The sequence below is a fragment of the Talpa occidentalis genome, unplaced genomic scaffold (genome assembly GCF_014898055.3).
Source record: "Talpa occidentalis isolate TD23 unplaced genomic scaffold, MPIMG_talOcc4v2.1 talOcc4.14, whole genome shotgun sequence".
Lineage (NCBI taxonomy): Eukaryota > Metazoa > Chordata > Mammalia > Eulipotyphla > Talpidae > Talpa > Talpa occidentalis.
In genome coordinates, this window is record NW_023601433.1 from 76,455,674 (window position 1) to 76,480,010 (window position 24,337).

A 24,337-nucleotide genomic window follows, 5' to 3' on the forward strand; every position below is an offset into this window, starting at 1 on the left:
TATCTGTCTGTCAAGACTGATCTTTGATCATATTCCATTCCAGCTGGACTTCCTCTCCTCTTCTTCCCTCCATTACTGTCCTTGCAGGATCTAATTACCTCATCACCCCTTAATTTATTTATGAAAAGGCTGAGGTTAAAGAAAAGAAGAAAGAAACTCTGGGGCCCTTTGGGAACCTTCTGTAAAAGTTTTCCTTTCCTCATTCCCTCTATTATGCCTGATAAACCTCCTTTTCTGTCTCTGGCAGTTGGAATGTTCTTACTTACAAATTTAAATAAACTCCCCTTCCAGGACTGAGTGGAGGCCAGCGGCTTGGGTTAAATCAGGCCTGCAGAATCCCGATGGATCAATCAATCTATCAACAAGAATTCACTGATCCCACAGGAAGCAGCTTTCAAAACCAGGACACAGCTCCTGGACGTTCTGGCTTCCTCTTCACAAGACACTTGGGGAAGAGCAGTCTTTTGAAATTTTTAATTTTATTATTGCACAGATAATACACGACTATATTCGTGTCGTAAAACAAATTGGGAGGACACAGAAATACATGGAGTAACAAGTGAAAAGGGCCTTCTCTCCCTCTGCTTGCATCCCATGCCACTAAGAGCTTGCTATTGTATCCTTTTATTCAGCACTTTAAACACTGCACTTTCATACATGTACACCTAAATAAACACCTAGTTTTTAAAGTAAAGAAGGTCTCAACACAGACGTATTAAAAAACACACACAAAAAATCAGCATGTCCTGGACATCCAACCAATCAGACGACACAGACCCGTTTTAATGACTGTAATACTCTTTCACAGCATAGAGGTATCATTATTTATCCATTTCCCTACTGATGGGCGTTAACATAGTTTCGAATTCTTGAGTATTACAAGCTGTGTTGCAAGTACCGGTTCTCCGGGAAATATCCATTCAATCATGCATTTACCATGCACTCTGCTGGGGGGGTGGGGGGCGTAAACAAAACCACCTAAAACTAGTTTTATCCGAGTGATGGAAAGGGGCATTTTCTTTTTCCAGAGGGAGAAACAGGGTGAAGGTCGGTCTTGACACCAATCTCGGAGGCCGAGGGTGTTGACCCAGCTGAGAAAAGGGAGCCCCTGATCCGTGGAGGCTGACGAGGAAGAGGGGTGGGGGGCGTGAGTGCGCTTTTCCCCCACGCCGGGGCTGCGAGGACGCCGGGCCTGCGGGCTGTAGCGCCGAGCGGCTCCTCGCACACCACGCGCGGGACGCAGAGCCGGACGCGGGGCGCAGGTCGGGTGGGGCGGGGCGGGGCCGAGCGGCGCGCGACCCTCGGCGCGCTCGAGGAGGTACAGACTGGGGCGGCCTCTCTGGCCCCCGCTCCCGCGGGCTCTATGACCCCGCGCTGGCTCGCGGGACGGGGCGGGGCTGGCTGAGGGGGAGGAGACGGGCTGCGCAACGTGCGTCTGGTCTGGAGCCGCACGCGGAACGCTCTCGCGAGAAGAAGGAAGTTCCGCGCCTGCGCGCTGCAGTAGCGTCGGCTGACCGCGGCGGGTCCGCTGGCGACTCTGTGACGCGAGGCAGCGTGTTGGCCACTGAGCCCTCCGGGACTCGCCACCATGAGCAGCACCTTAGCCAAGATCGCGGAGATCGAAGCCGAGGTAATGGACCCGGCTGGCGCTTCATTCTGTCGGCGCGTTCCTTCTTCGAGTGCTCACTCCTGACAGAGCTCTCTTCAGCCGCGTCAGGACCCGGCCGCGTTCCTCGAGTCTCCTCAGCCGGGCTCTGGCGTTCCCTGACTCCCCTGCCGAGCCCGCGTGTCCTGACTCCCCACAGGCTGGCCGGGTCTTCCCCAGACCGTCCCCTGCCCACGTTCCATGCCCCTACTCCTTGGTCAGGCTCCCCTTCCAGGGTTCGGCTCTTGTCCGAACATTGTTTCTCTCAGTCTTTCCTGCCTTTCCTCCCCGCGAGCGACAGTGAATCTTGGCTCCCTGCTCCAGCCCAGACCTGCTCACAGACGCGCGCCTCGCACTCACCCCCGCTCCTTGCCCCTCTAGAGTCTCTTATCTTGATGACCCCCCCCCCTTTCCCAGAGTATTGCTCCCGGGAATAGGATCTGGAAGTAGATGAGTGGTAGCTGTTGATTCCGCCTGCATTATTGTGATTCTTATCTGAAGCGCTCACAGCTCCTTAAAGTCGGGAAAGTGGTGAACCTGTATCTGATGGGGCACACCAGTTAGAAGCCGTGGAAAAGAAATCAGCAGATGTTTTAGTCAAATCTGTGGACGTTAATTGTAATGACCTTGGTCCTGTCTTTTCTCTTTGGGTCTCAGTTGTTTGCTCTGAAGGGAATGGGCTGGATGGTAGAGAGACTGGAGTTTTTACTCTCTTTAAGTGACAAGAATGGATATACTGATATTAATAGAACCTAGGAAAAACATCCTTTCTGAACTGGGAAAGCATTTATTCTGCATATTTTGTTCTGTAGGAGCTGCTTCTGATTTATGAACGTGTTTTCTTCCTTGCAGATGGCTCGCACGCAAAAGAACAAGGCCACAGCGCACCACCTAGGGCTGCTTAAGGCTCGCCTTGCTAAGCTTCGCAGAGAACTCATTACTCCAAAAGGTGGTGGTGGTGGTGGGCCAGGAGAAGGTTTGTGATGTTTTTCTTCAACTTTGTGTTTGCATGTGTGTGTATGAGAGAGAGTTCTATCAAAATAATATGGGCTTATGGTTAAAAATAATTTTAAAATTTCTATCAAAGTAAATTTGTATTTTCTAAACCTAAATTCCTGAAATGTTTCCAGAATTCATCCTGGTTTTGAAAGCAAATGAATATTGTCTAAGTGAATTATACTTTTATTAATATGTATCCTGTTCTGGTCCAGAATGGAGTTCCATAGTCAACAACATAAAAATAGAAGTAATTGAATTATGCAAAGGGAAAACAAAGGTAGTAGGAATAAGTTGAAGCCAAGAGAGATAATGTTAGGGCTGAAAGTAATGTAAGATCTGTAGCATTTCCTAGAGAAGGAGCACAAATTTGACTTTCAACTTGTGTGTGGCCATTGGGGGATAAAAAACAACCAGCAAACCCAGTCAATCACATAATTCCCAGGGTTTATAAGATAAGAAAGAAACCCATTTTTTTTTAGATCAATTATATAATATTTGGCCCTTAAATACTATGGGTATTAGAAAGGCATATAACAGTTTAAATGGCAGAAAAGTTTTATATCAAACATCACATTAAATGTTGTGAATTGCTGTGGGAGAATTTTGTGTGCTTGAGTTATATCCTCTCTAGAGGTAAACTGTAAAAAGTTGAAGAAATAAGGTTTGCAGGGATAGGCAGCCAGAATGTGAAAGGAATCACATGAATTTCAAGTTACCTCCTAGAGATAACTTTTCTACTCCTTTTGATATTTATGTTTTAGGTTTTGATGTGGCCAAGACAGGTGATGCTCGAATTGGGTTTGTGGGTTTTCCATCTGTTGGGAAGTCAACGCTGCTCAGCAACCTGGCGGGGGTATATTCTGAGGTGGCAGCCTATGAGTTCACTACTCTGACCACTGTACCTGGTGTCATCAGATATAAAGGTGCCAAGATCCAGGTGAGTTCTGAAGCCAAGGAAGAGAAGAAATCCGTTCTTGAATGCATTTGAAAAACACTTATTGAGAGCTCTCTGTATACTAGGGCTGATCTTTAATTTACTAGAACCTTATTGTTAGCAGGGGAGGTAAACAGTATGTAAAAACTTTTAATATGGTAGGATAGTGACTGTGGTCAGGGAAGGAAGGTCTGCTATGACAAAGAAAGATTCATGTTGAAAGTAATAGTGGGGCTAGATCTTGAAGTTCAAGTAGTTTCACCAGCCAGAGAAGGTAAAGGGCAATTTCAGTCAGTTGTAATGGTGAGTAGCTTGCTGAGGTGTGAACTTCAGTGTGGGACAGAGAATATTAAAAATTGAAGCTGGAAAGGTAAACTGGAGCTGCATTATGAGGTCCTGTGTGTCTGCTAAGGAAGTTGAATTTTATCTTGTATATAATTAGGAACCATTAGAAGCATTTAATAAAGAAATAACCTGATCAGACCCTTTTTAGAAGATAATTCTTGTCTGTGAGATCTGAAGAGGCGATATCTTGAGAAGTTCTTAGATTTTTAAAAAAAATTTTTAAAGATTTATTTATTTATGCATACAAGAACTGGGGTACAGACCAGAGGTGCGGGAGGGTGAGAGGATTCACCAGAGACAGTGGGAGCGGAACAGGCAGACTGACTGAAAACACTGCTGAGGGGAGCAGCGGGCGAGACAGGAGAGGTCTGCTGCGCCATGTGGGTTTCTCCCTGACCAGCCAGGGATTGAACTTATGCTGCAGAGGCTGCGGATAGCTTCACAGTGCTGTGCTTAACCCCTTGTACCACCAGGGAGGCCCCTTAAGAGAGAGTTAGAACTGGATAGGAAAGAAAGTATATGTGAAGTAGAGTATATTCTTGTTGGGTGTGGTAGCAATTATTTCATGACATTTTTCCTTGTCCTGATAATTTTTTTATAAAGGTTTATTTATTTATGCATACAAGAGCTGGGGTACAGGCCAGAGGCGTGGTGGGTGAGAGGACTCACCAGAGAGAGTGGGGAACAGAACAGACAGATTGACTGAAATACACTGCTGAGGGGAGCAGTAGGCGAATCAGGAGAGGACTGCTGTGCCATGTGGGGTGCTCCCTTGCCAGCTGGGGATCGAACTCAGGCTGCAGAGGCTGTGGACTGCTTCATAGGTTGCGCCACCAGGGAGGCCCTGTCCTGGTAGTTTTTTTTTTTTTTTTTTTTTTAAGATTTATTTTTTGTTTATACAATAGCTGGGGTACAGACCAAAGGTGCGGGAGGGTAAGAGGATTCACTGGAGAGAGAGTGGGGAGCAGAACAGGCAGACAGACCGAAAGCACTGCTGAGGGGAGAACCGGGCGAGACAGGTGAGGTCTGCCGTGCCATGTGGGAATCTCCCTGACCAGCCAGGAATCGAACCTGTGCTGCAGAGGCTACAGACAGCTTTACAACGCTGTGCTCAACCCACTGTGCCACCGGGGAGGCCCTGTCCTGTAATTTTTTATGATGTCCAGACCAAAAGGAATATCTAATGGTTGTGTTTATTTAGATAATTGGGTCCAAACAACCTTTTATGTCCTTACAGCTGTAGTTATATACTAATGGGAAATGTGTGTGCATTGTTGAGTATCATATAACTTCTCAAATATAGGAATCAGATTGGATACTGCCACATTTGTTTTCTATTCCACATTGGTTTTTTTGTGTGGTGCTTAACCTTTGAAACCATAGTAACTGGGCCTCCCTGGTGGTGCAGGTGGTTGAATGCAGTGATGTGAGGCTGTCTGCAGCCTCTGCAGCGCGGGTTTGATCTCAGCTGGCAGGGGAGATACCCACATGGCATGGCGGACCTCTCCTGCCTTGCCCTCTGGTCCCCTCAGCAGTGTATTTCAGTCAGTCTGCCTGTTCTGTTCCTCACTCTGTCTCTGGTGAATCCTCTTACCCTCCCACACATCTGGCCTGTACACGGCTGTTTTATGAATGAATAAATCTTTAAAAAAAAAAATAGTAACTGCTGAAAAATCCAGCTTCCTGAAGATTCAGATCTTACATAATTGAAGACAGTATAGTAGGATCTGATGTTGAAATTGTCAGCTACCTGTAGTTGGTACTTTCTTCAGTACCTAACATATCAAGAATTGCTGTGTGTTTTTCTCTTGAAAAATAATACTCCTTGGCATCCCTAAGTTCTCTATCGTGTCCCAGAGTGCCTTGGTGTAGACATTTGCTTTCTGTCTTAACTGGGCTATCCAGTGAGTTGTGAGGTACATTTATGTTTATTATTATAGAATCTGAAGTAGGAAAGGGCTCAGGGGTTAAAGTCTCAGTGCTGTCAAGCTGTCACCAGCCACTGCGGCATGAGAGCAATTACTGGCCAGGGAGCTAACCCACATGGCACAGCAGACCTCTCTTGTCTCTCCTTGTGCTCCCCTTAGCAGTGTATTTCAGTAGATCTGCCTGTTCTGCTCCCTACTCTGTCTCTGGTGAATCCTCTCACCCCTAACACCTCTGGCCTATACCCCAGCTCTTGTATGCATAAATAAATAAAATAAACCTTTAAAAAAAATGAAAAGCTAAATTTTAGCTGTTTTTTTTGCTTTTGGGGGGACCGCAACATATTTTCTGCCCGTGTTGTTTTTCTTCAGTGTAATACTGTCAGATAGTTTTTTTTTTTGACATTATAGTCATATTCCAGATTTAGGAGTTTTAGATTAGCCATATGGATTTTCCTTTTAAGTTCTTGATAACAACAGTTATATAAAACATATAATAAGGGGCCTCCCTGGTGGAGCAAGGGGTTAAGCGCTGCACTATGAAGCAATCCACAGCCTCTGCAGCACGAGTTCGATCCCCGGCTGGTCAGGGAGAAACTCACATGGCGAGGCAGACCTCTCCTGTCTCACCTGCTGCTCCCCTCAGCAGTGTATTTCAGTCAATCTGCCTGTTCTGTTCCCCACTCTGTCTCTAGTGGGTCCTCTCCCCACATCTCTGGCCTGTACCCTAGCTCTTGTATGCATAAATTAATAAATCTTTTAAAAAAACCCAAGCATATAATAATGTCTTTTGCTGAAGAAAAACCTTTTTAAAGCAGAAGGGGATTTACTAAGTGTTTTAAGTAGATTACAGAATCTAATTTCTAGAGACAACTGATGAACTTTTTTTTTGCCCCCAAGATCTTAACTGATCTTGTTTGAATTATGATTCACTACAATAAGCTGTACATGAAATGTGTAATTTTATTACCTACACATTGGTAAAAACATCACCACAATCAAGAGTTGATTCCATCCTGTCCCTTTTTTTTTTTTTTTAAAGATTTATTTATTGAAAGATTTATTTATTTATTTATACAAGAACTGGGATACAGGCCAGATGCGCAGGAGGGTGAGAGGATTCACCAGAGACAGCGGGGCACAGAACAGGCAGACTGATGACATACACTGCTGAGGGGAGAAGCAGGCACAACAGGAGAGGTCTGCTGCACCATTGTGGGACCCTCGCCAGCTGGTTGGCCAGGATTGAACCAGTGCTGCAGAGGCTGCTGACAACTTCACAGCGCTGCGCTCAACTGCCTGCGCCACCAGGGGAGGCCCTAAAGATTTATATATTTAGGGCCTCCCTGGTGGTGCAGGGGGTTAAGTTAAGATGCAGCACTATGAAGCTACCCGCAGCCACTGGAGCACAAGTTCGAGTTTGATCCCCGGCTAGGGAGGTGACCCACATGGCGTAGCAGACCTCTTCTGACTCGCCTGCTGCTCCCCTCAGCAGTGTATTTCAGTCAGTCTGCCTGTTCCCCAGTTTGTCTCTGGTGAATCTGGTGTCTCTCACCCACTGCACCTCTGCCCTGTACCTCTGTTCTTGTATGCATAAATAAATCTTGAAAAAATATTTATTTATGCATACAAGAACTGGGATGTAGGCCAGAGCAGTGGGGTGGGACTCGGTTTGGGAGGTGGTTGAGAGGATTCACCAGAGACAGAGTGGGGAGCAGAGCAGGCAGCTCCACTGAGATACACTGCTGAAGGGACAGCAGACGAGACAGGAGAGGTCTGCTGCTCTGTGTGGGTCAGCTTCCTGGCCGGCCCGGAGATGGAACTGGTGCTACAGTGGCTGGCGATAGCTTGATAGCGCTCTGTCTTTAACCCCTGTGTCATCAGGGAACACGCTCCTGTCCCTTCTTGCTCCTGCCCCTTTCATTTTTTCTCCAAGTAGTCATTTGTCTACTTTTGCCACTATAGTTTATATGTTAAGGGTTTTATGTCAGTAAGACTGTGTACAGGTATAAATGTACTTGTTGGGAGAGGGTGACTTCCCTGAGCCTAATTATTTTAGGTTCTGCTGCCCCTTATATTAAAATCTTACATAACCTTAGGATAATTATGAGGGATAGATTAAAATTTGGTGTGATATTTAGTAAACTACAGATCTTATTTGGATTTTTATCAGTTTTCCCACTAGTATCCTTTTTCTTTTCCAAATTTTTTTCTATAATCATAAATGTTGTATTTAGTTATTTCTCCTTATTCTTCTGGCATTTGTACTGGTTTCACAGTTCTGTCTTTCATGACCTTGATACTATTAAAGAGTATTGACCAGTTATTCTGCAGAATGTTTCTCAACTTGAGTTTGTCTGATGGTTTCTTCATGATTAGATTGTATTTTTGCTAGAGAAATGTTGGGTCCTTAATGTATCCTGTCATGAGATTCATGGTGTTGATGTGTCTTATTGGTGACACTGACCTCTCCTAGTTGTTTAAGGTACTGACCTCAGGGTTTCTCTATTGGAAAGCTGTCTTTCTTTCTGTAATTTAATACTTTGGGAGAAATACTTTGAGAAGATATAAATCCTGTTTCTCAAACTTGTCCACTCATTTTAGCATCCATCTGGGGATTTTATGAAAAGATTATTACTATGCTTCTTGCTTAACGATGATCCTTTTTCTCTTTTACCTTAATTGGAATTCTATATGAAATAGCTGTTTTCTCTGCCATTTGTTCATTTAGTTGATAATTTGTATTAGTGTGGGCTCATGAATATTCATCTTACTTTATGGGTTATAATCCAATACTACCGTATTTTTAATATTCATTGTTCCAGCTTTTTTTTTTTAATATTTATGTATAAAAGAACTGGGGTACAGGCTAGAGGTGTGGGGGGTGGGGTGAGAGAATTCACCAGAGACAGAGTGGAGAACAGAACAGGCGGATTGACTGAAATGGGCTGCTGAGGGCAGCAGCAGGTGAGACAGGAGAGGTCTGCTGCGCCGTGTGGGTTAGCTCCCTGCCTGGGATCGAACTCATGCGCAGTGGCTGGCGATAGCTTGATAACTCTGAGACTTTAACCCCTGTGCCACCAGGGAGGCCCGTGTTAGGCATTTTAAACTAGGCAAAGTATATTAAAAGTCTGTGGCTGATGTTTATTAGATGCTTAATAAAATTAGTATTCATACACAAGGAAGTTTGCATTTAATCACCTAAATTTTGAATAACTGAGAAATAAATCATTGTATTTGATTATCATCCTATTTAATATTTAATCATTTTATTCTGTTCAGATTTATAACTCATTTTCCCCTTTCTCTCATTCTACCTGTCTTTAATCTTATATAGCTTCTGGATCTCCCAGGTATCATTGAGGGTGCCAAGGATGGTAAAGGTAGAGGTCGTCAAGTCATTGCAGGTGAGTAGTCTAGGGTTAATATCCTGGGATATCAACCCTTTACTGGATAGAGGAACTGTTCCCTTAGACTGGGTGTGTTGAACTTGGAGATGATATCACAGTGAAGGAAATATTCTGACTTCTTATCAGAATAAAATGTCAGAACTTGAAGGAACTTCAAAGAGTAAGGAGAAACACTAAAGACAAGTGAAATGTTTTGGTTGCACTGTTTGTGGCAGCTTCAGAAGTAGAACCTAGGTTTCCTGACTTCTGCCCATGCCTTTCCTTCTTTCCTCCTGTTTCAGGTAAATTGTTATAAAACATTAATCACAATTTGCATCAGTTACCCCACCTCTCTTTACCTCTACTGTCATTCCCCATTAGCACTTATTGTTGACTCTGATTTCTGCTATTTCATGTTTTAAAATATTATGCTCATATTGCTATTTCATGATTAAATATAGATATTGTCTATTGGTTTCCTATTATAGTAGAGAATTAGCTTTCTATTACTTTTTGCTTTCCCATTTAATTTTTAGTTAACTCATCAGTCATGGTTTACATTATTATGTAACAACTGTAATTTTTGTTTAATGCTGAGATAAGTAGTATGTTATGACTTGGTTTCTTTTCTCTTGAACTATGTTTTTTAAATTGGGTTTTCATGGAGTTAATAATTGGTTCTTGTTTTGGTTACTTTTCTGTGTTTGCTAATATTTTTCAAATGTTTGAATAGAACATGTCTATCAAAAATATTTTTCCAGATACTAAGATATAGTTCCAAATACAATTTTTTTTTTTTAAAGATTTATTTAGGGCCTCCCCTGGTGGCGCAGCGGTCGAGCGCTGGGCTGCGAAGCTGCCACAGCCTCTGCAGCGCCGGTTCACTCCCTGGCCACCAGTGAGGGTCCCATATGGCACGTCAGACCTCTCCTGCCGCGTCCGCTGTTCCCCTCAGCAGTGTATTTCGTCAGTCTGCCTGTTCTGTTCCCTGCTCTGGCTCTGGTGAATTCTCTCACCCTCCCACGCTTCTGACTGTACCCAGTGCTTGTATAAATAAATAAATCTTTAAAAAAAATAAAAATAAAGATTTATTTATTTATGCATATAAGAGCTGGGGTACAGGACAGAGGTGTAGGGGGCTGAGAGGATTCACCAGAGACAGAGTGGGGAACAGAACAGGCAGATTGACTGAAGTACACTGCTGTGGGGAGCAGCTGGTGAGTCAGGAGAGATCTGCTGCGTCATGTGAGTTGTTCCCTGGCTGGCCGGGTGATTGAACTCATGCTGCAGAGGCTGCGGACAGCTTCATAGGTTGCGTCTTAACCCCTTGCACCATCAGTGAGGCCCCAAATACTTCTTTTTTAAATGTCATTCTCTGCTGCCAACTGTGCCACTACCTACTGGTACCCATAGTCTTTGTACTTCAATTTGCATTGACTGCTTTCTACTTTTTTTCTTTTTTATTGAGGGGGGTGGGGAGGGATGGAGGAGAGAAAGGGGCCCCCTAGAGCATGGACTGCAGCAGAATGTGCCAGTGAGGTCCCACCTCCTGTTGGCCCTCTGGTCACATTGTGGCTCTGAGCTTCAGACAGACTCTCTTTTCTTCCCTTACCTCCTCTATGTGCTGAGAGAAGTGGTTGCTTTCTAGACCAGCATCGTTCAGTAATGGAAATGTGTGTTGGACTATAATATTAACTAGGTGTTAAGTCTCAGCGCTGTCACCAATACAGTATTTCCTAGGTAGGTATGGCTAGTGATCATTTTAGATAGGTCTGGTCTTGTTGAGGAACTGTATTTTCAATTTTAGTTGATTTTCTTAAATTCATGTATTTATTTACATTTTTTTAAAGATTTATTTATTTATGCATACAAGAGCTGGGGTGCAGGCCAGAGATGCGGAGTGGGGCGGGTAGAGGATTCACCAGAGACAGAGTAGGGAGCAGAACAGGCAGATGTACTGACATACACTGCTAAAGGGAGCAGCGAGAGAGACAAGAGAGGTCTGCTGCGCTATGTGGGTAGCTTCCTGGGCAGCCAGGGATCGAACTCTTGCTTCACAGTGCTGTGCCCTTGCTCCACCGGGGAGGCCCTGTTTACAATTTTTTTTTTAAAGATTTATTTATTTATACAAGAACCAGTATTTACACAAGAACTGGTATTTATATACCAGGCCAACTTCTGTGCATAAATAAATCTTTACAAAAAAGTCTAATTTAAAATAATGAGAGGGCCTCCCCTGGTGCTGCAGCGGGTTGAGCGCAGTGCTGTGAAGCTGTTCGCAGCCTCTGCAGCATGAGTTCGATTCCCGCCTGGCCAGGGAGATGCCCACATGGCGCGACAGACCTCTCCTGTCTTGCCCGCTGCTCCCCTCAGCAGTGTATTTTGTCAGTCTGCCTGTTCTGCTCCCCGCTCTGTCTCTGGTGAATCCTCTCACCCTCCCATGCCTCTGGCCTACACCCCACTTCTTGTATAAAAATAAATAAATCTTTTTAAATAAATAAATAAAGCTTTAAAAAAATAAATAAAAATCGGCACAAAAGTCTACATTTTGTATGGTTTCATTTGTATGAAATTCTAAAAATGTAAACTAACCTGTCATGACAGAAAGCAGATCAGTGATTGGAAATGAGAGAGGGGAAGGTTGATGGTAAAGGACTACAAGGGAACTGTTGGATGTGATGGGAATGTTCTGTGTGTTATTGCTGTGGTGGTTACATAGATATATATAGTTGTCATTAAACCATATGCTTAACATAGGCACAATCAACTTTTCATAAATTACAAAGTTGATTCTACTGCTAACCAGGCAGTCATATTTTAGAGTCCTTCCTGTTTTAAATTTTTCTAAATAGTTTCTAGAGTTTGGGGTGTGCCTGGTTTATATCTTCATTATATCTTCATTTTTCTACTGATGTATCTAGAAGTTGACCCGTTATCTAGATACACTTGGAGAAAACAAGGCATAAGTTGCAGATTGACTTCTGGCATAAATATTTGACAACCTTAACAATTCATGTGTATGTATTTGCAAAAAAATCCTTTTAAGTATAGGAATGGCACCTTCACCTTACGCCCATCTTTCTGCCATTCGAGTATTTGGGTTCATTAAATCTTTAATGAACTTTGCTTGGGTATAAGTTATTTTTTTTTTCCACTTCTTCAGTGGCCCGAACGTGTAACTTGATCCTGATTGTTTTGGATGTCTTGAAACCCTTGGGACATAAGAAGATAATTGAAAATGAGCTGGAAGGCTTTGGTATTCGCTTAAACAGCAAACCCCCTAACATTGGCTTTAAGAAGAAGGATAAGGGAGGCATTAATCTCACTGCCACTGTAAGTAAAGAAGAAGATATATGAGGCAGGTTGCTGAATGGTCTGGGTTGGGGACTGGATTAAGCAATAGCAATAATGAAATTTAGAAGTTCCCTGACTTTTCCCAGCACTGTTTGACCTAACACAATGATCATGTAATGACTGATAGAATCACAGGCATTAGAGTCTGACTTACTATCTTTGTAACTCTGTTTCCTCTTTGGGGAGTGGGTGGTACTAATCTTATGCTTGGGTGATTTTGTATCAATAGATGACTGCCAAAGTAGTATGTTTTCTGTCAACGCAGACTTATAGAGCACCTACCATGGGCCAAATATTATTTTATGTTCTTGGTGGAAGAGAAAAGACTGAGGAAGAGACACAAAAATCCCTGCCCTTGTATACTAATAAGAGAAAGTAATAAGCAACATTAATAGTAAAATATAGCACATTAAATGATGTTAAGTCTAAATATGAAAGTAAACCAAGGAAAGAAGATGGTGGAGAGAGTTTGTGGGAGGTTTCAGTTTTAAATAGATTGATTAGAGATGTCTTTGTTGAGGTGACATGAGGGAGTGAACCAACGGGATATCTTGGGAAAGAGTGATTCATGTAGAAGAAACATACAAGTTCTAATAAACAAGTAGGAGAGTTGTTATAAGAGATGAAGTCATAACATAGGGTCATATATGCTGTTATTTTGCAGGAGATGGGTAAATGTTGATAAGGTTCCAGTCTGGAGTAAACATGATTTGACTTAGGTTTTAATGTAATCAACCTTGGCTGTTGAGAATAGACTGAAATGGATTAAGAGCAGACACAGAGGAACTATTTTAGTGGTTGCTGCAATTATCTAGTCAAGAAATGATGGCTTCTCAGACCAGGGTTGTGGTTGTAGCAGTGGAGGAGATGAGAGAGAAGTGGTTGATTGTGAAAGATTTTGAAAGTAGACAGTTGGAATTAACAGCTGGGTTGGACGTGGGTTGTGAAAGATGACTGGGAGTTTTTGGGGTAGAATATATTTGGTGAGGAGGGGACGATCAGAATGTTTAGTTTGAGATGCCAATTTAGACACCCAAGTAGGCATGCAACAAATGATTTGAACTGGAGGTACAAATTTGGTGGTTATCAACTTTAAAGCCAAGAGCTTAGTGGGGAGCACTAAGAAGTGAGTATTATAATAGAAAAGAGGTTGAAGGATTGAGCCTTGTGACCCGCTAATGACTAGAGGTTGGGAGATGGGAAAAGTCAGGCTGAGAAGGAAAACCAGAAGAGTTTGGAATCTTGGAAGTCAAGATAAGTGTTAAGATTGGAGTGTTCAGTTTTGTCACATATTGCTTCTAAGTCATGTAATTGAAGACTGAGAATTTCCTACAATTTGCATTCTAGAGGTCCAGATGAATGGACTAGCGTGAGTTTAAATTATGTTGTATAAAAGAGCCTTCTCATTATATTTGGATTTGAGCATTCATCATTCTTTATTTAGTAGTTTGCTAAGGCTGCCATGATAAAGTTCCATAGATTGGTTGGGTGGTTTAAACAATAGAAATTCATTTTCTTTTAACTTTGGAGGCGAGGTACCTGAAATAAAGATGTGCACAGGGTTCATTTCTCCTGACCTCTCATCTTGCTTTGTAGATGGTTGTCTACTCCCCATGTCTTCACATGGTCTTCTCTGTGTGTATCCCAATTAAATACCTTTTCTTGTAAGGTCACATTGTATTAGGGCACACCCTTCTGACCTCATATATACTTAATTACCCCTTTTAAGACCCTGTCTTCAAACATATTTGCATTCTCAGATACTGTAGTTAAGACTTCAACACATCAATTGGGTGGGGATGAGGCTCACACACAAAATTTAGTCCAGAAATACCTTCCACTGAGTTTTTTTTTTTTTTTTTTTAAAGATTTATTTTTTATTTATTTATTATATAAGCACTGGGTACAGTCAGAAGCGCAGGAGGGTGAGAGAATTCACCAGAGCCAGAGCGGGGAGCAGAGCAGGCAGAAGGACCGAAGTACACTGCTGAGGGGAGCAGCGGGCAGCAGGAGAGGTCTGCGCGCCATGCGGGACCGGTCTGCGCGCCATGCAGGACCCTCCTCCGGTGGACGGGGAGCAGCCGGGGATCGAACTGCTGCAGAGGCTGCGGGCAGCTTCGCAACCCAGCGCTCAACCGCTGCGCCACCGGGGAGGCCCTCCACTGAGTTTTGAAAGAGTTTTAGTTCTTAAGTATTTCCTACTAAAATTTCTCAACCAGGAATACAGATTTCAGAAATGAGCTTGCACCTTAGCTAGGATTATCCAGGAACATAAATATTCTCGGGAGATTTGTTTTGTTCTCTTACCAATCACTGTCTTCTTTCTATTCAGTGCCCTCAAAGTGAGCTGGATGCTGAAACTGTGAAGAGCATTCTGGCTGAATACAAAATTCATAATGCCGATGTGACTCTGCGTAGCGATGCCACAGCGGATGATCTCATTGACGTGGTGGAAGGAAATAGGTACTGACAAAGGAGTCTGATGCCTGAGTTTAAATTTGAAGCTTTTTGTGAAAACAATATTGGATCATGGCAATTGTGCTGCTATCTCATATATTGATAACTTTTTTTTTTAAAGATTTATTTATTTATGCCTACAAGAATGGGGGTACAGGCCAGAGGTGTGGGGGTGGTAGTGAAAGGATTCACCAGAGACTCAGTGGGGAACAGAGCAGGCAGATTGACTGAAATACACTGCTGAGGGGAGCAGCGGGCGAGTCAGGAGAGGTCTGCTGCACCATGTGGATAGCTCCCTGCCTGGGGATCAAATTCATGCTGCAGTGGCTGCGGATTGCTTTATAATTTGTGTCCTAACCCCTTGCGCCACCAGGGAGGCCCATATATTGATAATTGTTGGCCCTGGTTTCCTTAGCTACAAAATGAAGGGCTGGTCTTGATTTCTAATTTCCTTCTTTGCTCTGAAGTTTGATTATGATAGCTTCACATTTCACTTGTGAACTGGACTGTCTTCTAAACTCTATATCATACAGTGGTTGAAAATAATAGGTTCTCAATCTGCTCTCCTAGAATTAATCCACTTGTGAAATTCTGTAGCTGTCCTACAGAACTCAGAGCAGGTGGAGCTCAGTCTGTTTTCTCCAGCCTAAAGATACATAGCGGAAACCCTGTTCCATGAGTTTTTTTTTAATATTTATTTATGCATCCAAGAGCTGGGGTACAGGCCAGAGATGCAGGAGGGTGAGAGGATTCACCAGAGACAGAGTGGGAAACAGAACAGGCAGGCTGACTGAAATACACTGCTGAAGGGAGCAGCGGGAGAGATAGGAGAGGTCTGCTTTGCCATGTGGGTTGCTCCCTGGCCGGCTGGGGATTGAACTCTTGCTGCAGAGGCTGCAGATTGCTTCATAGTGCGGTGCTTAACCCTTTGCGCCACCAGGGAGGCCCCTCCATGAGCTTTTACTATTATTGATATTTGAGATTGAGGGGCCTCCCCATTGGTCAGTGTGTTGAGCGCTGTGCTGTGAAATTGTCCCGGCTGGCCAGGGAGAAACCCACATGGCGCGGCAGACCTCTCCTGTCTCTCCCACTGCTCGCTTCAGCAGTGTTTTTGGTCTGTCTGCCTGTTCTGTTGCCCGCTTTGTCTGTAGTGAATTCTCTCACCCTCCTGTGCCTCTGGCCTGTATCCCAGTTTTTATATAAATAAAATAAATCTTAAAAAAAAAACAAACTTGAGATTGAATAACAATTAAAATCATTGTTAAAATTATTCCTGGCATTTGGATATAATATTTTCTAATTGCTTTCCAGTTGATTTGTTCCTATTTGTTGGATGAATTTATTTGATCCTCATTTGAAAACTAAAGCCAATGCTTTGAGTTACGCATTTTATAAGTGAGGCCATTGAAGCCTGAGAAGTTGTGACTTATCTAATTATTAGTAATCTTTTTTTTTTTTTTTTTTTTTTAAAAGATTTATCTATTGGGGGCCTCCCCCGTGGCGCAGCGGTTGAGCGCTGGGTTGCGAAGCTGCCCGCAGCCTCTGCGGCGCCGGTTCGATCCCTGGCTGCTCCCCGGCCACAGGAGGAGGGTCCCACATGGCGCGCAGACCTCTCCTGCCGCCCACTGCTCCCCTCAGCAGTGTACTTCGGTCCTTCTGCCTGCTCTGCTCTCGCCCTCCCGTGCTTCTGACTGTACCCAGTGCATGTATAAACAAACAAACAAAACAAACAAATAAATAAATAAATAAATAAAACATGCCTCTATTAAAAAAAAAAAAAAAAAAAAAAAAAGATTTATCTATTGGGACCTCCCTGGTGGCTCAGCGGGTTGAGCGCAGTGCTGCAAAGCTGTCTGCAGTCTCTGCAGCGCCGGTTCAATTCCCGGCCGGCCAGGGTGAGTCCCATATGGTGAGGCAAACCTTTCCTGTCGCACCCACTACTCCCCTCAGCAGTACTTTCGGTTTGTCTGCCTGTTTGCTCCCCACTCTGTCTCTGGTGAATCCTCACACCCTCCCGTGACTCTGGCCTGTACCCCAGCTCTTGTATAAATAAAATAAATCTTTTAAAAAAAAAAGATTTACCTATTTATGCATACAAGAGCTGGGGTACATGCCAGAGGTGTGGGGGGCAAGAGGATTCACCAGAGATAGAGTGGGGAACAGAACAGCAGAAGTATACTGCTGAGGGGAGTAGCGGGCGAGTCAGTAGAGATCTGCTGCGCCATGTGGGTAGCTCCCTGGCCGGCGGGGATTGAACTCGTGCTGCAGAGGCTGCGGACAGCTTCATAGGTTGCGTCTTAACCCCTTGTGCCACCAGGGAGGCCCAATTATTAGTAATCTTAGCTACCATATTGTTTGGAGATTAGACTTGTGACATTGCTAGACTTTTAAATTTTTTTTATTTTTTAAAATTATCATGGAATTTGATATTAGAATTATACTTGCATTTTTACATTTCTTAAAATAACTTTACCTGTCTAACTGGGACTAGGAGCCTGACTTTTGATGTTTTTTAACCCATAGTTCACTTCTTTTTGGATGTTTACCGTATTTTGTTAGGAGTGTTGTGTGTGTGTGACTGAGCTGCTGTAATCCCTTTTGAGAGTCTGTTTTGGCGTCCTGGGTGGGGCATGTTGATTATCAGACTAATAGTCTTATCATCAAAACCCAGACTAATGTCCTATTTTTCTCCTACTTATATAGAGTTTATATACCCTGTATCTATGTGTTAAATAAGATTGATCAGATCTCCATTGAAGAACTAGATATCATCTATAAGGTGCCTCACTGTGTACCCATCTCTGCCCATCACCGCTGGAATTTTGATGACCTTTTGGAAAAGATATGGGACTATCTGAAATTAGTGAGGATGTAAGTCTTTTTTTTTTCCCAGCAAGGGAAAAATTTAATGATTTATAATTAACCATCAAATTAAATTGTCTTGTGAAATTATTTTACATCAAGTATTTGCTTAGTTATGGACATCTGTTCCAGACAATAGGTTATTTTGTCATACATCCTGATTTTTTATTTTCATATATATTTTACGTCATTCTTCATTTTTGTACAGTGTGTGCTCTCTCTTCTCAGGTGTAGTCTTGGTAAAATTCCCACCACCAGTTCACCCGTGCACCATCACCATAGTCCCTTGTGCTCTTCCCTCCCCTGCTTTGATCCCTCTCCCTCCCCTGCAGAATGTCTCTGATAAATAGTTGCCTGTTAATTTTATTTTTATTTATTATAATTTTTTTTCCCCTGATTCCATGTTTTCGTTCTTGAGGATGTAAGTCTTAATGGATAAAGTACTGCTGCATAGGAATGAAACTGGACTGTCCTAAGTGACACCATTTGGAGCATTTTAATATAACTCTTTTTTTTTTTTTTTGAGATATAAATTAATTAATTCTTATCCACTAGGCCATATTAAAGGTACTTTCTTCCTCAAATTGAAGATTATCCTTGTCTGTCTTCTAAAAAGTATTCAGGGTTGAATGCATTTAACACGAGAAGTATTCCAAGAAGTAATCAACCTCTGGTCCTTCTGTTCTAGTTACACCAAACCCAAAGGCCAGTTGCCAGATTACACATCCCCAGTGGTGTTGCCTTATTCCAGGACCACTGTGGAGGATTTCTGCATGAAGATTCACAAAAACCTTATCAAAGAATTCAAATAGTAAGTATCATGGTTAGTGGTGTCTCCTTTTCCAGTTGAGCCATCCTTAGGATAGCATTAAAAAAATTGGCCATCAGAGAAGCTGCTGAAATTTTTGCTTTATTAAAACTCTGTAGTGTCTTCTTAAAACCATACCTGGAGCAGGAAGAGTTCTAGGAACCTCTTCAGAGTTGGGAGAACTGATAGTACAAAGGGCTGTGACTTTCTCTCATTAATTCATCTTTTTTCAAACACAAATACTAATTTTTCCTGCCAGCATTATACTGGCCTCCATTGGATCCTGAGTCTCCCTATAAACCATGGATAAATGCCCCTAATCTTTTGTACTTTTTCACATTTGATACTGGCTGAAAACAATTTTTTTTTATCATTTTATTTTGAATTTTATTTTAGACTTAAAAAAAGTTGCAAATAGGGCCTCCCTGGTGGCGCAGGTAGCGCTGTGAAGCTGTCCTCAGCTTCTGTAGAACTGGTTCGATCCCAGTCAGCCGCGGAGATACCCACATGGCATGGCAGACCTCTCCTGTCTCACCCGCTGCTCCCTCAGCACTGTATTTCAGTCAGTGTGCCTGTTCTGTTCCCTGCTCTGTCTCTGGTGAATCCTCTCACCCATGCCTCTGACCTGTACTCTAATTTTTGTATGCATAGATAAATAAATCTTAAAAAAAGAAAAAAGAAGGGCCTCTCCGGTGGTGCAGCAGTTGAGCGCTGGGTTGCGAAGCTGCCCGCAACCTCTGCAGCGCCAGTTCGATCCCTGGCCGCCGGGCAAGGGTCCCACATGGCGTGCAGACCTCTCTTGCCGCCCGTGTACCCAGTGCTTGTATAAATAAATAAATTTAAAAAAAAAAAAGAAGAAAGAAATAGTGACATTTTAAAAATATTTGTTTTTTGGTTGTAAGAATACTAAGTCAAATCCTTTGTTAAATTTCATATTTCTGGGCCTCCCTGGTGGCGCAAGGGGTTAAGCACCACACTGAGGCAATCTGCAACCTCTGCAGAACGAGTTTGATCCCCGGCCGGCCAGGGAGAAACCCACATGGTGAGGCAGACCTCTCCTGTCTTGCCTGCTGCTCCCCTCAGCAGTGTATTTCAGTCAGTCTGCCTGTTCTGGTCCCTGCTCTGTCTGGTGAATCCTCTCACCACCATCACCCCCTTCCCCCCGCATCTCTGGCCTGTACCCCAGCTCTTGTATGCATAAATAAATAAATCTTTAAAAAAAAATTCACATTTCTTTTATCTAAAGTATATTTCACATGTGGGTGCTAATTTCCACAACCTTCAAACCATTATATGTGCCATTATATGAAACGGAATCTAGGGAAAAATTAGGCATTATCCTTTTTCAAACTTTGTAGATTTATATATAATTCCTGCATTGCATGTGGCAGAATATAGTTCAAAAAGCCTCTAGAACTGTAAATTAACAAAGGCAGTAAAGAAAAGTATTTTGGAGAAGAGACTTATCAAAGGAAGTGGAATTTTATTTGGTCACTTTTCCTTATTATTAATGTATTTTTATTTTTTGTACAAATGGCATTTTAACCATTTTTTTTTAAAGTTTTGTTTATGCATACAAGAACTGGGGTACAGGCTAGGGGTGTGGGCGGTGAGAGGATTCACCAGAGACAAAGTGGGGAACAGAACAGTCAGACTGACTGAAATACACTGCTGAGGGGAGGAGCGGGCGAGGCAGGAGAGGTCTGCTGCACCATCTGGGTAGCTCCCTGGCCAGCCGGGGATTGAACTTGCGCTGAAGAGCCTGCGGTAGGTTCACAATGCTGTGCTTAACCCCTTGTGCCACCAGGGAGGCCCATTTTAACCATTTTTTAAAAAAAGACTGATTTTTTATTTATTCATGCATACAAGAGCTGGGGTGTAGGCCAGAGTTGGGTTGGGGGCGTTGTGTGTGAGAGGATTCACCAGAGACAGAGCAGGGAACAGAATAGGCAGATCTACAGAAATACCCTGCTGAGGGGAACAATGGGTGAGACAGGACAGGTCTGCTGCGCCATGTTGTTTAGCCTCCTGGCTGTGGATCAAACTTGTGCTGGAGTAGCTGTGGATTGCGCCACTAGGGAGGCCCCATAAGACTTTTTTTTTTAATAGCTGAGTTATGTTCCATTGTGTTTATATACCACATCTTCTTTACTCACTCATCTGTCGGGCACTTAAGTTGTTTCCAAACCTTGGCCATTATGAACAATGCTGCAGTTAATCTGTTCCTGTTATTTCATTTATATTTTAAAAACTGAAATCTTGTTCAGTGATTTCTTTTCGGAATATAAGTTTTTAAGGACTTTATTTTTGTAAAGATGATTTATGCATAAAAGAACTGGGATACAGGCCAGAGGTGTGGGGAGTGAGAGTATTCACCAGAGACAGAGTGGGGAGCAGAATAGGTGGATTGACTGAAGTACACTGCTGAGGGGAGCAGCAGGCGAGACAGGAGAGGTCTGCGCCATGTGGGTAGCTCCCTGGCCAGAGATCAAACACATGCTGCAGTGGCTGCAGATAGCTTCAGAGGTTGCATCTTAACCCCTTGCGCCACCAGGGAGGCCCTTAAAGACATTTTGCTTCAAAAGCAATCTAATAACAACATGGACATCCTTTTTTTTTTGTTCCACCCTTTGGTTTGTAGCTCTTAGCCTCTTTGAGTTAGTTCCCAGTGTCTTGTTCAGCAGTCTCCATCTTTTTTTTTTTTTAAGATTTATTTATGTTTACAAGAGCTGGGGTACAGACCAGTGATGCAGAGCATGAGAGGATTCACCAGAGACAGAGTGGGGAACAGAAAAGGCAGACTGAAACACACTGCTGAGGGGAGCAGCGGGTGAGACAGGAGAGGTCTGCTTAGCCATGTGGGTTGCTCCCTGGCTGGCCAGGGATCAAACTCGTGCTGCAGAGGCTGCGGATTGGTAGATAGTGCAGTGCTTAACCCCTTTCACCACCAGGGAGGACCTCCATCACTAGTTCTTAAGAAAAATATGATCTTAAACATCAGGAGAACATAACCAATTGCAGTTTCTTGATAGGGAGGCAGAATTTTCCTAGCATGGTTGAGGGGAGGAAAACCCTACTTTTCTTCTCAGTACCCACTGATGAGTATTGGTACTTCTTTGCAACTTTTTTTTTTTTTTAAAGATTTATTTATTTATGCATACAAGAGCTGGGGTACAGGCTAGAGGTGTGGAGGGTGAGAGGATTCACCAGAGACAGAGTGGGGAACAGAACAGGCAGATTGACCGAAGTACACTGCTGAGGGGAACAGTGTGCGAGACAGGAGAGATCTGTGGCACCATGTGGGTTGCTCCCTGGCCGTGGATCTAACTCATGCTGCAGTGGCTGCAGATAGCTTCATAGATGGTGTCTTAACCCCTTTCACCACCAGGGAGGCCCTGCAACTTTTTTTTTAAGATTCATTTTTTTAATTATGCATACAAGAGCTGGGGTGTAGGCAAGAGGTGCGGGAAGGCAGGCTAATTAGAGGGTTCGCCAGTGACAGAGTGGGGAGCAGAACGGGTGGATTGACTGAAATACACTGCGGAGGGGAGCAGCGGGCGAGACAGGAGAGGTCTGCTGCACCTTGTGGGTCAGTTCCCTGGCCGGGGATTAAACTCATGTTGCAGTGGCTGCAGATAGCTTCATAGTGCTGAGACTTAACCCTTGCACCTCTAAGGAGGCCTCTTTGCAACTTTGTATATAAAGGCTCCCTTATAACACACTGCTGGGGAAACTAAAGTCTTTGTATTTTCGAGGGTTGTTTTTGACTGTTGTTTTTGACTGGGGAGAGGGGACCTTGGCTATTGCAGGCCAGTGGCTATTAGTGAGCAAAAAGGTGGCACCCAAGTAGATAGGGGAGACACTGGTAATTCTTTACACTGACTGTTCTTTTTTCCTTTCCATACAGCGCTCTGGTCTGGGGTCTCTCTGTGAAACACAATCCTCAAAAAGTGGGTAAAGACCATACATTGGAAGATGAGGATGTCATTCAGATTGTGAAGAAGTGAAACCTTCCTCTTTTCCCATTTTCCAGCCAACCACAGCAGCTTTCCCCAAAACCACATACCCTTCCCCAAACCTCTTCTGGCTTTGGCAGTCACTGGATCAGGATTCAGAGGAGGGAGATGGAGGCATCCAAACTGAATCTTCACTTGTCTTATATTGGTGTCACCTTGTATATTGAACTGCATAAAGGACCTGGTAGGCAAGCCGGCTCTATGCAGTTCATGTGTCATTGTCAGAATTTGTTTTGGAATGGGTTGAGTGAGCATGGGTATGTACAGTGAGGCAGCTCCAGAAGGGTACCCTGGGAACCTGGTCTTGAGTATGAAATGGATAAAAATGTGACATACAACCTCTTATTTGAAGTTTAGTTTTGAGAAACCCTTCCAACTGGATTTGAGCTTTGATCCTTTCAAGTGACTTTTTCCAGATGATACTGGAGAGATGAAGGACTTGATGTAAGTTAACATTATTCCCTGCAAGGCTCGTCCTTTTGGTAGATGGTGTTGTGTGGCAGTTGAGTAAAGAACTGACCAGGTACATTGGAGTTTGAATTGCAAGTCCATCTCTAATTAGCAGTGGAAACCTTGCACAGATAACCTCTATAAACCTGTTTCTCATGTAACATGGAGATAGTAGCACTTCCCTTTTTGAGTGGTAATTGTTAGTATTAGGAGATGGTGCTTATAAAATGCTTACCATAGTATCTAACATGTTCAGTAAATGTCGGCTCCAATTGTCACTGGTTCCTTTCCTTTTCGGGGCTCCCTCCTGCCTTAGTCAGAGCATAGCTATATATCATCAATGTTGGACTGAATGTTTAGCTGAACTATACTGTCAGCTTGGGCCCACTAAATGTCTCCTTTCCCATAGCCCAGCCTTTTTGCTTGAACTCCATGGCAGTCCTGGTCTCAATCACATAACCTGAGCGAAGGCATGGAGGGAAGAGCATTGAAAGGGAGGCATCCAGTGTGATCAGAGCAGGTTTGTGTGTACACTTTGTGTGTGTATGGAGGTGGGAGGCTAGGTTAGGAGGGGAGGGATCAGGATTGAGAGGGTATGAAGGGTATAATTGTCCTGGGAATAAGGAAATTTAAAGGGACTACTCTGATAATTGGAAATCATTTGGCAGAAATCTTCATGGGCTAGTGAGAATGTGGTTAGTGGGAGGGTGTGGGTATATAGGTACGGAGGAGAAATCTAAACTTGGTAACCGACTGATGCTCTTTGGAGGAAACGAAGCCAAAGATTATTTCAGTATGGAGTACAGGGACTATAGAGAAGGGTAGTCTCTCAGAAAATCAGGAAGGGATATAGATTTGCAGGAAGAAAGTTTGATTTTTTTAAAAGATTTATTTATTTATGTATACAAGATGTGCGGGGGGCGGGGGGTGGTGAGAGGATTCACGAGAGACAGCGGGGAACCGAACAGGCAGACTGAAATACACTGCTGAGGGGAGGAGCGGGCGAGACAAGAAAAGTCTGTTCCGCCATGTGGGTAGATCCCTGGCCTGCTGGGAATTGAACTCATGCTGAAGAGGCTGTGGATAGCTTCACAGTGCTGTGCTTAACCCCTTGTGCCACCAGGGAGGCTCGAGAGTTTGATTTTATATGAAG

At 43.5% G+C, this 24,337-nt stretch overlaps 1 protein-coding gene across 1 annotated transcript; it reads left to right on the forward strand.

Annotated features, from left to right (window-relative positions):
• Nucleotides 1-1,487: 1,487 nt before the first annotated feature.
• DRG1 (developmentally regulated GTP binding protein 1) lies at nt 1,488-22,940 on the forward strand. The gene is made up of 9 exons (XM_037510953.2): nt 1,488-1,630; nt 2,498-2,621; nt 3,406-3,581; nt 9,186-9,255; nt 12,401-12,570; nt 14,924-15,054; nt 17,752-17,919; nt 18,599-18,721; nt 22,626-22,940. Exons 1-9 carry the CDS (start codon nt 1,589-1,591, stop codon nt 22,723-22,725), a joined length of 1,104 nt encoding a protein of 367 aa, XP_037366850.1. The 5' UTR covers nt 1,488-1,588; the 3' UTR covers nt 22,726-22,940.
• The last annotated feature ends 1,397 nt before the right edge of the window (nt 22,941-24,337 follow it).